The sequence below is a fragment of the Dipodomys spectabilis genome, unplaced genomic scaffold, assembly GCF_019054845.1.
Source record: "Dipodomys spectabilis isolate Male_0828 unplaced genomic scaffold, ASM1905484v1 ptg000018l, whole genome shotgun sequence".
Classification (NCBI taxonomy): domain Eukaryota; kingdom Metazoa; phylum Chordata; class Mammalia; order Rodentia; family Heteromyidae; genus Dipodomys; species Dipodomys spectabilis.
Window position 1 is genome coordinate 15,174,662 of NW_024870695.1, and position 15,120 is coordinate 15,189,781.

General features: G+C 50.0%; 1 protein-coding gene across 1 annotated transcript; it reads right to left on the reverse strand.

Annotated features, from left to right (window-relative positions):
- Positions 1–1,209: 1,209 nt before the first annotated feature.
- On the reverse strand, positions 1,210–4,322 carry Hoxb4 (homeobox B4). The gene is made up of 2 exons (XM_042672330.1): positions 3,679–4,322; positions 1,210–2,751 (listed from the first exon to the last, which is right to left on the reverse strand). Exons 1-2 carry the CDS (start codon positions 4,139–4,141, stop codon positions 2,453–2,455), a joined length of 762 nt encoding a protein of 253 aa, XP_042528264.1. The 5' UTR covers positions 4,142–4,322; the 3' UTR covers positions 1,210–2,452.
- Between the last annotated feature and the right edge of the window lie 10,798 nt (positions 4,323–15,120).

The window sequence follows — 15,120 nt, forward strand, 5'->3', positions numbered from 1 at the left end:
ACATTTATTATTATTTATTATTGCTATTATTAATCTCCCAGTTGCATTTAAAGTGGCAATGCAACCACCCTTTCCTGAACTGGGAATCAGGGGCCGTTTGGTTCCTGGTCCTACCCAGCCTCTAATCACCAATCTGTAAACCTGAGAAATGCAAAATAAATAACAATAAAACATGTAAAAGGCTTTTTTTTTTTGTTTGCTGAAAGGAGATAGGACCACAAAACAAAACAATATCAAAATGACTTTTAATTGTATAAGCTCCTTGGAGTTCAAGATTTTTGGACTGTGAGTGGTGGTATTCTGACCACCACCATTCAAGAGACCCTGAAGGCTGGAGCCTCAGATCTTAGAACTTTCCTTGGTTGTGCTGTTCAAAGCAGCCCAAGCCTCAGAGAGCTTTTTGAGGATCACCTGCACCTCTTCCCCTTCCCCCATTCCATTCTAGGGAAGATGGGGACCTCAGAGACAGACAGCTATTTGGTCCCCAGTCATACTTTCGATACTTTCTATAAGAAAGAAAATGAAAATTAATACAGGAGCAGGGCTTCACAAAAGAGGCCATTTGTCTTCTTGATTATCTATTTGCTTGTCAGAGTTTGAGCTATGGCACCGGCTAGCTCCTTTGTAATATAAAAATACTCGGAAAACCTGCAAACACCCAGAAACATCTGTGCAAAAAATTAGACTCATTAAAGCCTTAAACACCTCAGAGGAAAGCAATACCTTCTTACGCAGGGAGGAAAGAGGCCGGCCTCCTGGAATCCTCTCAGAACTTTAATAACCAAAGAGCCGTCTGTCTAGAAAGAGACAGCTTAACCGCATTTTATTTGCTTATGACAAATAAATCATGATATGAAAGGCTTTGCCATACTTAAGCCTCTTGTGTCCTACAATGAAACATATCCCCCCACCCCAATTAGGGACTGGAATCAGCCTTCCCATCCTTCTGACCCATTTCTGGGCTGCGGGAAAAATAAAATAAAATAAAATAAAAGCATCAAATACAACAGACCCACCCTGAAAGGGAAACAAACCAGCTACCACAATTTGGAATCCTCTGAGAAATTCCCGTAAGAGTCTTTGGGGGAGAGAAAAAAAATAACTTTAACCACATAGAACATAAGGCCAAATCCACTAGGGTGCTTAACATAGTCACTGGGTGGCATTTGTCCATATCTTTGCCATTGACGGTCCAACAAAAACACGATGTGATGGTCACAAGAAACCAAACATTTATTTCTATTGTCACTCTGTACAGGATACCAATTTTCACACCAACGAAAGGTTCTAGCTCAGGCAGCCCCTGAAGGAAGGGGCCTGGTTTGGAATGTCAGAAAACAGGAGAGAGGACGAACACGACATAAAATAATAATAATATTAAGAATAATAATAAACGATGCAACACTGATAAAACTATGGAAGAGGTTCTGCAACATCACCCTCCCAGCATGGGAGGGTCGCATTTTATTTCCTAGTTTCACATTCATTTTCAGTCTAGGATTGGGCCTCTGCTGTACAACGCTAGCCATAGTCATCATGCCCAGCTCACAGAACTCAACTGTACCCTTACCCTGCCAGGCATGACTAGGCCTTCCCCTCCTGGGGTATCCCAGTCCTTTTTTTCTTTTTTCTGAGACTCAGTTTCCCTGACAGTTCCTGCTTTGTCCAAGCTGGCCCCCAAACTCTTCCCTTTCCAGCCCCATGGTGGAAGGGAGTTGAGTGAGTAGTCATTGTCCCCCTTGACCGGGCACAGAGGGAGGGAGGTTATGTGTGTATTTTGTTACCATGGCCAAAACACTGTGCTATCTTGGCAGTCAGAGGGTGCTTTCGCTGGGTGTCAGGGGTAAGGGACAAAGGAAAAAAAAAAATCCAGGCTGTGTTCCAGCAGTGGCAGCAGCGGCAGCAGCAGAGGCGGCGGCCTGGCCTGGCCTCATTTGTTAGCCGAGTGTCGAGGTAATGGTCGCCACCGAGGCCCGTCCTCTCCTCGGCAGAGTAAACAAGACAGATGGGCCCAGGCCTGGCGTGATTAAAGATGAAACGTGGATCCATCTTCGCCAAAGCTGAAAATGAGGAGCTGAAGTCTCCTCCTATTTCTCTTTCTGTCTTTTTCTTCTTCCTTCCTTCCTTTCTTTCTTTTTCTTTCTTTCTTTCTTTCTTCCTTCCTTCCTTCCTTAGTTCCTTTCTTCTTTTCTTGGAAGAAAGCAAGAGACCTGAATCCTGCTTCTGGTGGGCATCCCCGGCTTCCTATTCCTATTGTCACTTTTATAAATAAAGCTTCCCTATCTCCCTTCTCTGTGTTTATTCATATAAAGTGAGAAAGGGTGAATAGGGATTTTTCCCTGGCCCAGGCCCCAGAGGGGATGGTCCCTTCCCACACCCCACATACCCCCCATCTCTGTACTTGCTGCCCACCCCCATTCCCCCAGGTTTGAGGCTCCTGTTGGGGTGGGCACTAGAGGCCAGGGGGGCCTCCGTTGGGTCGGCCAGGGGGGCCTCCGGTTGCGCCTGCGGTGCCACCCGAGCGTATCTTGGTGTTAGGCAACTTGTGGTCTTTCTTCCACTTCATGCGCCGGTTCTGGAACCAGATCTTGATCTGGCGCTCGGACAGGCAGAGCGCATGGGCGATCTCCACCCTCCGGCGCCGAGTCAGGTAGCGGTTGTAGTGAAATTCCTTCTCCAGCTCCAAGACCTGCTGGCGAGTGTAGGCAGTCCGGGAGCGCTTGGGCTCTCCGCCGGCGTAATTGGGGTTTACTGGACACACACAGAGAGAAAGGAGAAAGAGAAAGTTTTATTGCCCCCAGAAAGGGAGGAGGAAGAGCTCTTTCTTCCAGCTAACAGTCACCCCCTCCCTCTTTTCGCCACTCTTCTTCCCCTCCCACCCCCTCTGGGGTGAGGGTCAGAAAAGGAAGAAAGTGGGACGGGGTGGGGGGAGAAAAAGACCCCAAAGTTTTGAAAGAGTGTGCTTTCTTTCGCGGTGGTCGTTGCGTGGGGGTTGGGAGCAGTGAGGAATCTTACAAGGTTTTAAAACTCTCCCTCTTGGCCTGGGGGCCCCGGGGGTGGGAAAATGAGAGGTGGAAGAGGGAGGGGTGTGTCCCTAAACCTTTTTCCCTGTGTGTGTGCAGTTCCCACCCTCATGGCTCAGATTCCAAGCAATGCCTTCCCCTATTTAAAAAAAAAAAAAGAAAGAAAGAAAGAACAAGAACTTTTGCCCATATCTCCAGCCAAGGAGTCAGACTGAACCGAAAGGAAGAAAAACATATATATATATATATATATATATATATGCATATATAATACATATATATGTATATATATGGAGTTGATTCAAGTCTACTTAAATACAGATTACTACCGCCTCCTCTTCCCCTCCTCCCATCCCTCCCCAACTTCTTCTTTACTGAGACTGCTTTTCCCTGGCGGGGGGAAAAAATCGTCGCTAGTGAGAATGGAGAAGAGGATGGGGAACCGACTTCAAAGGCGCAGGGGCCCACCAGGCCATAAAAATTTATGGGGGATGTAATTATGTGGCTCTGAAAACAGGCGACCGTAAATCTCTGGCAATGGCGAGTTTATAGCGGGGACAATTGGCTTCCCCCAGCTCCCTCCCCCCCTTATGCCTCCAGTTCCCTTCGGTGTAAAGCGCCAGGGGTGGGAGGGAAGCGATGCCCACGCACTCACCCGTGCTCACGTGAACTTTGCGCATCCAGGGGTAGACGACGGGCTCTTTGCACGCGGAGTGGGACGGGCTGGGATGCAGGGGGTTCTGGGCGCAGGGAGGCGGCGGGGGGCTGCTGCTGACCGCCTCGCACCGCTGGCCGGGCTCCGAGAGGAGGGCCCCGGCGGGTGGCGGCACGGGAGCCCGAGGGGACAGGCCGGGCGGCGGCGGCGGCGGCGGCGGCGGGGGCGGCGGCGGGGGTGGCGGGGGCCCGGGGTCTCGGCAGGCCGCGTAGCGCTGCACGGTGCACGCCGCCCGCCGCCCGAAGCCCGCCTCCGGCTGGAAGCTGCTCTCTCGCCTCTGGCCGCCGGCGTAGTACCCGGGCGAGTGGTCGCTGGGTAGGTAATCGCTCTGTGAATATTCCTCGCACGGAGGGAACTTGGGGTCGACATAGTTTGAGTTGATCAAAAAAGAACTCATAGCCATTAATTTCTGGGAATTGCCCACAAAATATACTAAAATTTATTCCGACCCCCTGACTCGTTTTCCTGTTTCCGAAAGCCCTCCTACTTACTGTCAAGTGAACAAAGTTAGGGGCCCACGTGATCCTCGGAGCCAATGGCCACCCCGCCTGCGATTCCCGGATAAGGAAATCTGCTCACCCGGACTCTACTCCAGCCAAAGAGGTTTATTTCCCCTTTCTCCCCCCCCCCCCCCCTCCACACACACCAGGATTTACATAGGGCTCCTGCGAGGCGACCCCCTCCTCGCCTCGATCTCTCCCGCACCACGGAGAACCAGAGCCCGAGCGATCCAGGGCAAGCAGGTTGCGACTGGAAGGCCCATTGGGGCGATGGAGCTGAGCGCAATTCCCGGACCCCTTCAGAAGTTGGGGGCTCCCGATGTGGCCCCCTCCCGTCCTGTCTCACCTCTGCCCAGCCTTTCTTTGACTCTCAGATAGCTTCCATCTTCTCCCCAGATCCAGAGGAAGCCCAGGCACCCTGGGTCTATATGGGGAGTTAAGTGACTGGTGGGCTGGGGAGAGGGGGGGAAATGTCCGTTTCGAAAGGGGAGCCCACTGAGGATGAGGGACCCTAAGCTTGGGGCTTTTTCTTTGCAGCTAGATGGGGAGGGGAAGGGGGTGAGAGAGGAGGCGTGGGGAGCTAGAGGGCGGGGTGGGGGGCGCGCAGGGACTTGTCAGAGATGAATGGAACCTCAGGCGGATCGATAGGAAATTCATGCGCTAATTCGGGGAGACCTCGCTTTCCAAATCGCATTTAGCTGCTCTATTAGCTAGGCAGTATCCGTCAGTCTGTCTGTCCACTTCTATGTACTCCTTTCTGCCCCACATGGCCCAAGCTCAGAGAAATGATTTCTTCATAACCTGAAGAAAAGCGCTGGAGTTACAAAACAAAACAAAACAAGCAAACAAACACCCTGCAAGTTTTAAGAGCAAATTGAAGAGCAATTTGCTAATTCCAGAACCAACAGAGCAATACTAACCATGGCGCCGAGACTTTCTAATAGCCACTAATGTCACAACCTCCCAGACGAATAGAAATCTCACATGCTTGTGATGCTGGAGAGAAGAGCCCTAGTGGTGACCCGATCCTGATGCTCGCCCCCCCCAATAATACCCCCCAGTAACTTCATATTTCCAAGGCATCTTGTTCAAAATCCAAACGGAAAGGCAAACTCAGCATCCATTTGAAAGCGAATTTCCTTTGCCTTTGTATACATTCTGTAGGCAAGTCTCCCCCCCCCCCCCCCACACACACACTCCCCAGAATTTCCAATATATCCCTCTCCTAGCCCAGAATAGAACATGGCTGGGCTTGGGGTGAGAGGATTAAATTAAAACCACCATCAACAACATGAACTTTGTCAGTGTAAAAGGAGCAAGGCTCCCCCAGGGCAGATGAGGGGGAGTTCAGGTAGATAATTCCTCGCTCTCTAACCATGTGAGGAAGGAAAAGAAAAAGGATGAAAGAAAAAGGAAAGAGTCTTCTCCAGGCCGGTCACTGGATTGTCCTCATTTAGAAAAATAATGAATTTTTTTCTTCTGGAAAAAAAAAACAAACAACGAGCGGAGTGTTTATGTCAACTACATATTCCCCTAGATACGAATTTGTGACCACAAAATTCCTTACACAAATTCGGATCTACAGGGTATATACAGAAGACAGACAGATCTTCTTTGCCCAGAAATTTTCCAGTTCTCCTACTTTCCGAGGATTCTTCCTTTGGGGTGTAGTTTGATTTTATTTCGTTTTGTTCTAGTTTTGAGTTCTGGGAGCAGAACAAGGCAATATGGGTCCATTCTTGGGATCACAAGGTTTTCTGCTCTCCTCTTCTATTAGAAATAGAAGCAGCCAGTCCGCAAAGGGACTCAAACCGGGTGGCCCCCCCTCGCATGAATTATGAGATGTAAACATTAGCTAAGCACAAAAGGAGGAAGGGTCATCCTGAGGCTGAGTGAAGTCAGAATCAGGCCTTTCTGGGTGCTCTCCCACCCCTCCCCTCCCCCTAGAGCTATTTTTTTTTTTTTTTTAAGGAAAAAAACAAAACTCCAATCGGCTCCTCCCGTGTTCCTCACAGACTTCACTTGGCCTTTATTTTGTGATCAAACGAATATCTAGATATTTTCCAAAGCACCTCTAAAGCAAAGGGCGAAGGGACGGCGACCGGGTGTGAAAAGGGGGTGTAATAAAAGTCCTTTTGGAAATTTTCAATGGTTAAAAAAAAAAGAAGAAAAAAGAAAGAAAGAAAGAGAAACAGCTGTAAAGAAAAATGCTGGGAGACCAAGCAGATGGGGTCCTGGATATTTAATGACGGGCAATTCCGTTTACAACCTGAGAAAAAGATCAAAGGCATTTCATTTCCGAATGAAGGGCAATGAGGAACCATAAAAGATGCTGCCAGATGATGAGCTGCTCTCTCCCAGCCTTCCAAATGTTCGGGGGGCCAGAGAAGGGGAAACGGTAACCCAGAGGTGTGGGGAGGATCCAGTTCCCTACTTCTCCAGCTTCTTGAAGATACTCTCTGTCTAAACACACTCACATTGACTGTGCCCAGCCACCTGCTTAGGTGTCTGGCAGTGAGGCCAAAACACAAATCTGTAATTTCTCATCTTCCTGAGGCTCCCAGTAACTTCTGAATTGATTCACTAAACTGGGAAACTGAGGACTGGGCTGGAGGGAACTCAGGCTTAGACTGTGAGGAATAGAGACCAGGTGAGAGAAAATGTGCCCAAAGGAAGACTCCTCCCATCGTGGATGCCACCGCCCCCCACCCCCTCCAGGTTTGAGACATAACTTGTATCTTTACTGACCAAATCAGAAAACTCTCAAGTAAACTAACAAGTACAGAAGCAAACCAAAACAACCCTCTAACCACCACACTCCAGCCCATTCAATCTTGTGAGTAAAAGAGCTCCCACCTGCAGGCAACTAGGTGCAGAGACCTTCTGATAATGTTGTTGTTGGGGCTGGGAAGTTGGCTCAGTGGTAGAGCGCTTGCCCTGATAATGTTGTTGCTGTTATTTCTTAATCACAAATCTAGGCCCTGCCAATGTTGGCCTCTGGGCCTGGTTTCTAACACCAATGCTCTCCTAGCTAGGCGGGCACCACACATAATTGGAGGAAACGAATTACATTATAGTTATGATCTTTGTCCACAGAGGGTCCAATAGGTTAATCTCAGACCTTCCTCTGGGCACCTAGGAAAACTGAAGTCCAGCCATGAGGGCCACAAAATGTGTTGGTAGGATTGTCACCAGCTCAATGGAATCAAGGATCTTTCTAAACCTTCTAAAATCCAGGGGCTCCAGGACCTACTCCAAGCAGCCAGGCCCCTCCCCCAACCCATACCTCCTGTCCTCAACTCCAGCGCTCGTGGAAACCCGTCCAACCCGTCGGCTTTTCGGAAGTTTGAGAGGGCCCCTGGGCCGGGTGCTGGGCCTCTCCGCTGCTGTACACTTCACGAGGGATGCGGCCCAGGTGTCCAGAGCACGCCAAGAGAAGACTTAGGGGACAGAGCCACTACAGAATTGGAGATGGTTGATCCTGGGTCCAGAGACCACAGAAATTTTCTCCTCTGCGCGCTGGGAGCCGCCACCTGCCCATCCCAAGGCGCCGTGCCCCCCACCTACCCCCTCTGTAGCCGAATGCAGCCGCCAGGGGTGGAGGACAGCGTACATCTGCGGATCACCAGGACGGATTTCACCAACGCAAGAGGCAGCCTTCTCCCCTTCCACACCCAGAAGAATACCAACAGCAATATGCATAATAATAAAAAACAAGAAAAACAAGACGGTCGCGCTCGTTCCGTGCCACCACCCTGCGCTCCCGGGTCATTTGGAGACTTCCGGGCCGCCAGCTCGAGGCAGCCACAGGTTGCTAACTGGACCTCTGCCTACCCAGCCCCTCTCCACCATCCACAGAGTACCCAGGCCGGGAGGAAGTGTCCACTTTTGTCGGCGCAGAGAACGGGGCGCAGGGAAGTAGAGAAACCCAAGGGCCGAGCCGAGGCCAGTCGCCAGCCGCCGGCGCATCGGCAACCGCCCTGAGAAGAAGACCCAGAAGAGGAGCGGGCTAGAGTACTCACCGGACCGCTCCCGGTGTCAGACCCGCTGGACAAACAGCTGAGATCGCTCGTGTCCCCTATTGTGTGTCCGGAAAACCGAACCTTGGCTGCGGGGCCCGAGGAACCAAAGGCCCCCTTCGGAGGCCGGAACAAGACTTTTTTTCTTTCTTTCATTCTTTCTTTTTTTAAGTGTGTTTTTGTTTTTGAAGCTCAAGTTTTCGTATTAATCTCATACTTTGGCAGTCTTTGTTAAACAGCTGGGCGTGTCACGAGGCTCTCGAACATTTTAATAATTTTTAGACGCTGTGACCTGCGGTTCACCCCTCTCCCAACCTCCCCCACAAGCAGGCAGTTGCTAGAATATGCTCGTGCAGTTCGGCTTGGTCATATTGAATTTTGCGCAGGTCATTACTTGGGAGAAAAATTACAGAGCCGGGATCTGATTCAACTCATCTTCTCCTGTAGGATTTTTTTTTTTACCAGATCCTTTCTTTTTCCTTAATCTAACCCCTCCCCCCCCCAAAAAAAAATAGTCCCATTCAGAATCCTCTGCTCCAATTTGATGTTCCATTATTCTTGTAATCTGTGTGTGTGTGTGTCCTGATTCCTAGGACAAACAGGGAGAACGTGGGGAAAGTGGGATACCATTGGAAATTCTTTTGAGACCTGAGAAAGAGGTGGGTACCTAAGAACTCAAAATGTCCCTTTAGATATCTGGACCCCAAGCGGAGTACAGGCCTGAGCCAGCAGCTCCCGTCCATCTGCTCTTCTAAATGCCTGCAATCACAGGTCTGTATCCTGACCACTGACAATTTCATTTGCTTTATTTACTTCTTCAAGTACCAGAAACACTTCTACTTCTGTCAAAACTTTGGGGGCTCCAGGGCCTCGAGCATGAGCCCTCTACCTCTTAGGGTAGGCACATTTGAGGAAAACAGAGAGAATCCCAGGAGAATGGCTGGGTAGCACTGGCCAAAGCTGGGGATTTGGTATTTGGAGGCTTTAAGCTATCATTTCAAAACAAAATACACCTCCCCCCCAGTTTATGTAAAAGACACATTTCTCATCTATACAGTAACCCCTCACCTCTGTCACCATCATAAAACAGTACACAGGAGCAAACAGAAGAGATTTAAATATCAAAGATATTCTGGAGTTTGTTTCTCCAGGAGTAGAATCTAGTAGGGTGTCTATAATACATCCCTCCCTTTCTTTAGCCATCAAGGGACCTACAGAGGTAGGTCAGGGGATTTCCACCCAGTTCAAGGCTCAGGCCTAGAGTGAGCACTGATAGGGTAGTATCTCCTAGTACAGAAGAGTCAGGAAAGTGTCCCTCCAGTGCACCCAGCTTGGTCTGAGATAGCAGAGGTCATTCCTTTCCCACCTTGATGTCCCTCCTGCCCAAGACCTTGGGCTAGTCCAGTGTGTGCCACAGATCTCTACATTTGTCAACATTTTTGTCCCCAGATGAAGGGGAAGGAGTTTAAGGTAGGGCAGAAAGAAGTGGATTCTCCAGCTCTAACTCTGACCTCTGTCTCCTCAGGACCCAGAAATTCCTTTCTGACCTGACATCCCTGACAAACTCACTTGAGGATGAAGTAGAAATAAGACCTTACACTCAGTTTAGTTAAAAACAGGGGTCAAATTGATTTGGAATTGGATATAAAACCATTTTGCTCTTCTAGCCATCTTTCAAAAGTCATCTTTACAAACACTTTCAGGTTATCTCCATTCTGGAAGGACAAACACACAAAGTGCACCTCCTACATTAAATGAGACTATGATGATATCTCATAAGGCAACCATCATTTAAAGACCCAAAATAGGCATATGCCTTGTTGTTATAATTACTGTCTCTCTTCAAGCATTTTATGAGCTTAGCTTAATGCCTAGATTCAAGGTTCATTTCAGGTCTCACCATTTCAACTTCTCACAAAGATCTCAGAGAGGCTATTTGGTATTTTTCCTTCTCATCCTCCCTTTCCCCCTCCCTCCCCTCCAGATTGGGAGGGAGAGAGGAAGAGAGAGGATAAAGGTAATTTAGGAGAGAATAATGGAATCAACAAACTACTTACCTTTCAATATCCCCACAATTTGAGGAGAAGAATGGCAATTTAGTAAACCACTAGTGTTGGCCTGTGGGCTTGAACTCCAGATACCTGGTTCTAGCCTGGAGGGCTGGGGATAGCGATCTCTGAAAGCTGACCTGTGTGGGTGGGGGTGAGCAGAAGAGGGCAGCGTGTCTCCTATAGGACCAGCAGGGTGGGGCTGATATGCTTGAGAATCAAACCTTCACCTGAGAAGCCTTCTTTGGCCCTGCCAAACGTCCTGCAAGGACGTGTGGGTAATTGGATTTTTTTTTTTAATGTGTGCGGCTGGGTTGGCTTAATTAAATTTTATATGGTGACTCAAAGGTTATCTTTGGGAGAGAAAATTGCTGGGACGATTCTCCAGACCCTGAGCGCTGTCTTTTGTGAAGTTGCCCACCATCAAGCTAGGCAGTTTTTGCAGAGGGATTTCTTCCTTCCTCAGTTTCTCCTTCCCCAGATAGCTGCACCTCTCCTGCCCATTTCTGCTCCTCCAACTTCTCCCACCCCCATATACCCCTTCCTTACCTCGAGCATCCCGTGCTCCTCTCTCTCTCTCTCTCTCTCTCTCTCTCTCACACACACACACACACACACACTCACACACACACACACACACACACACACACTTCTCTCAGCTCGTCCCCCCCCCCCACCTCTAGACGCCTCAGCGGCCCCGCCCCGGCTCACGCAAGCTGTAAACTTTTGACCCTCCAACTTTGCGACCCCGTAGGCAATAACACTGGCCTCACTGCCCAGGGTCCCATTCTGCAGCGCCAGCTGAAGAAATCCAAGCGCAAAGGCTGTCCTTGCCCCTCCCCCATACCACCTTGCCCCCTCCCACAACACCCCCCCACCCCCACCAGCTGCTGCCCAAGAAAGAGCCTTCGACTTGGGAAATAGAACTCTGTTGATTAAATCACTCTTTTGGGGAGAGGGGGAGCCGCGGAGCCCACTTCCCGCCTTTGCCACCAGTCTCCACAGTTGAGATTCCCGCAAGGTTGTTTTGTCCGTTTGTTTGTTTTGTCTTGTTTACCACCCACCCTTCATTCTTGGATCCCAGAATTGGGAGCGCAGCGGTGGAACCAGGCGCCCACGGGGAGCAGTGTCAGCCTGAGGCTGAGCTGGAGACGGGTTATTTCTGGGGTGGATAATGGAAAGCGTTGGGGTGAATGGGTTTCCTTGGGAGCAGGAGACCACTGTACCCGTGGGGCTGGAGGGCAGAGCTGTGTCCTAACAAAGCGAGGCCCAGCGGGGCCCGGGGCCACCTTGCGCGGCCGCACGCTGGCGCCTCGGAGGCCCCAGCCTGGCTGTGAACTTGGTCTAAGGCGGACTCTACTGGCAACTCCGGGACGTTACAGCCTCTGCCTCCGCCGGCGCCGCGGCTCCGCGGGCGCACCGCGCGCTTTCGCTTTCCCTTCGGTCCAAAAATGCCACCCACCTCCCCGTCCCCCCCCCTCCCCAGGTCCTGGCGTGCTCCGGAAGAGGCTCGTTTCTCCTACCCCGGGGTGGGGGGCGGGGAGCGGGGCTCTTGGGCGTCAGGGAACAGAAAAGAAAGAATAAGGGAGGATGAAAGAGAGAAAGAGAGCGCTGAGAGAAGCTGGGATGTAGGGATTATTCCCTGGGGTGCCACTCAACCCCCTCAAAAGAGGACCCCTCCCGTGCTGACACGTTTCCTCCACCTGTGTGCTAAGTGCCTCCCGCCACGCTGACTGCCCACCTTTCCACCTGGCCGGGATCATCCGGTGGCTGGGCAATGATTCAGCCTGGGGCCTGTGGTATTTTTCCAGCCTAAATGATTCATCCCTGACCCTACCAGGCTCCGAGGTCAGTGCTCCCAGCTCTCACCAAAGCCAGCCTTGGTACTCCGAGGTCTCGATCCCAGACCGCAGACCAGTGGCCTCAACCCCAATCTATTGGGAGACCAGAAAGCAGCCTGAAGGCCAGGGAGACTATTTCCAAGAAGAAACTGCAGAGTATACGTCTCCCAGAGGCAATTGAAGGAGAAGAGAGACCAGACCAGAGGCTCCTAAACCACAGAGAAAAAGAAGATGGAGGGAGGCAAAAATTAAAACTGGAGGTGTCAATCAAGATCCCATAGGTTCCCTAATCCTCTCTAGTCCCCTAAAACGCCCTCTATACACACACAGTTCATCTTGAAGTCCACAGTCTGAGTCTCCGTGAGTTTGCCAAAGGAAAGGAGGAAAGATCGGCCTAAACCTGTCTGCATGCCCTGGCCAGGCCTGCAGCAGCAGAGGTGGTGGGTGGTGGTGGCGGTGTGGACCGGGCAGTAATGTATGCAGCACGGAGAGCCCCACGTAGGCCGGCGCTGCGGCCCCCGTCTGCTGACCTCTGTGTGATCCCGAACTCTATGAATTATTGATGAGATATGAGCGTTGATTTCCCCTTTCAGGATGCAAACTCCATTATATTGTTAAAATGGCGATTTAATCGTTGAGAATAGCTTTGGTGTGGGTTTTTTCCCCCAACTCATTTGCGCCGCCTTCCTTTTCATTTAACTCTCTTAATTAAATCCTTTAACAGATTTTAATCACTTTTTGGAGGGAGGGGTAAGAGGAAGAGAAGGCCAGAACACCATCATCACAACCACCACCAACAAACGGGACAGTAAAAGCAAGACCAAACTAACCAGAAAGCCATCAAAAAGCATCTGCCTTCGGGAAGTTGAAAGGAAGGTGGGGGAAGAGGCGTAAGCCTTTCTAGAAAGATCCCTCCACCCCAGAGTCTGTATCACACCAACCTCACACTCACGCAGGGAAGAACTGGGCCAAAGCAAAGCGGGCAGGAACCAGTCTGGGAGGTGGCTAATTCCATCCCCAGGAGATTTCTGTCCAGTCTGGCTGTGACAACTGAGTCACCCCACCCTTACTCTGAAGTCCAGAGACTTCATGCTTGAGGAGGGCCACAAAACCCTTTTTGGCTTCTCCAACTTCAGCCTCAGGGGCACTTAGGGAGAAATGTCCACTCTCAAAGGGGCCCCCATTTCTCCCCTCCCCCTTCCCAAACAGGCGGTGTCTGAGTTAATTAATATGGATGTGTAACAGCACTGCAGCAATCGATAAATCCTGCTGTGGACAGATTCCCAGCCTCAAAATCGAATTAATCCTGAGAAACTCCAAAAATGGATAAGGTGATCAGTGGCCCTTCCGGTAAAACAGGGTAGGGGGTTCTTACTAGCCTCATCTTCCCATGTTGGTCTCTGAGTCCCCAACTGGGAAACGCAGGCAGTGAGTGAGAGCAGTCCTGCTAGGAGACTGAGTGCTCAGTCTGTCTTCTTCTTTGCTGGAAATCTTTGGCTTCTGCCCCAAAACTCTGATTCCAGGGATAAAGGAAACAGGCAAGGAAAAGAGATAGCTCTTGGATCTCTGCACCCTTCTCTCAGTGAATAACTTCTCACAGCCAGGGAAGGGTTAAGTGTCCCTAGCCAGTCGTGGTTATGGAGAGGAAGCTGATGAAATATGGCACTTGGAACTCCAGGCCCTGCTGGCTTTCCTGTTTACACTTCTTTATACTTCCTCCCACCCCACAGCCACATAGAAACAAAACAAACAACCAAATAACCCCCCCCCAAAAAAAATCAAAATCAAATTTCTACTAAGTGGTGGCCCGGCTGGCCTTAGAGCAAAAGGGAAAATGTAGCTTTAATCTCTGGCTGCCAGTGTCTGAGGAGCCAGCGAGTGCTGGCTCTTCTTTAGCTCAGAGGCGGAGGCCTGGACTGGCAGATGAGAGGAAGCAGTGGGCAAGTGAGGAGGAAGAGAAGAAGTGTGGAGTGAAGCAGCATTTCCGCAGAGAGGGGACCATGGGAGGCGAGAGCATAGGAAAATTCTTTGCCCCAGAAATCTTCTAGCAGCTCTCATCCTCTTACCCCCAACCTGTCCTGTTGGGGTTTCAAGGAAGACAAGTGGTCCAAGGAATGAGGAAGAGGAAAAGCCCATCCAGGGATTCCTCAGGTTCCATCCAGAAGACACTCCAAAGGCTTGACCTCTGAGTTGAAAGTGGGCTTCTCTTTGCCATTCAAAACAAAACAAAAAAGAAAATCTTCCCAGATACACCCAGTCGATGTTCCTAGGCCACTGGTCTCATGCTGTCTTAATCAGATTTTTCAGAACTCCTATGCAAAGAGACAAAAAAAAAAAAAATACCTTCTGGGCAAACCTAGTTGTCAGGGGTTTTAGACTCCTAAAAAAAAAGGCTCCATGAGGGAAGCTAGAATAAAGACAACAAGGGCTCAATGGGAATGGGGTTCCCCAGGAAGCCCTAGGTGGGATTTTTGTTCCCTGCTCCACTCTTCCTCGGTACCATTTTCAAATCTCTTTGCTGTGCAGACAGTAGAACCTTTGTGGAAGCCATACCTCCAAAATGTTTTTCCAATGTTAAAGTCTACTAGAACTCTTTCAGAGCTGGCCAGTGTCTCCTTTCTATGGAATTCAAATGCCAATCATTCTTGGGGAATTATGGCTTCAAACTAGGATAACTCAAGCCCACTGTGCCATACCTCCACTCTCAAAGCCTCTTTAAGAGTCTCCCATGAAAGTCCCGGCATGGGCAAGGAATGGTGAGTTCAGAAAACAGAGAGCAGCTTTGGAAGAAAGAAGGAGAAAATGCCAATAACCCCTTAACAGGAAACTGAGGGACCATCCCCTCCTAGTTTCCAAGTTCCGAAGTCCCTCAAAATACAACAAATCTAATTCCAGGGATGGGTTCATCCAAGGTGGCAAGCAGAATGGAAAGATAGTGGGTTGGTAAAAGGAAGCAGCAACAGCAGAATCATTG

Bases quoted from the DNA above. Each gene is read 5' to 3' on its own strand.
- Hoxb4 (XM_042672330.1), bottom strand. From the start codon at position 4,141: ATGGCTATGAGTTCTTTTTTGATCAACTCAAACTATGTCGACCCCAAG. The intron at 2,752-3,678 runs GTGAGTGCGTGG...GTGTGTGTCCAG, and splicing joins CAAAGTTCACGTGAGCACGG to TAAACCCCAATTACGCCGGC.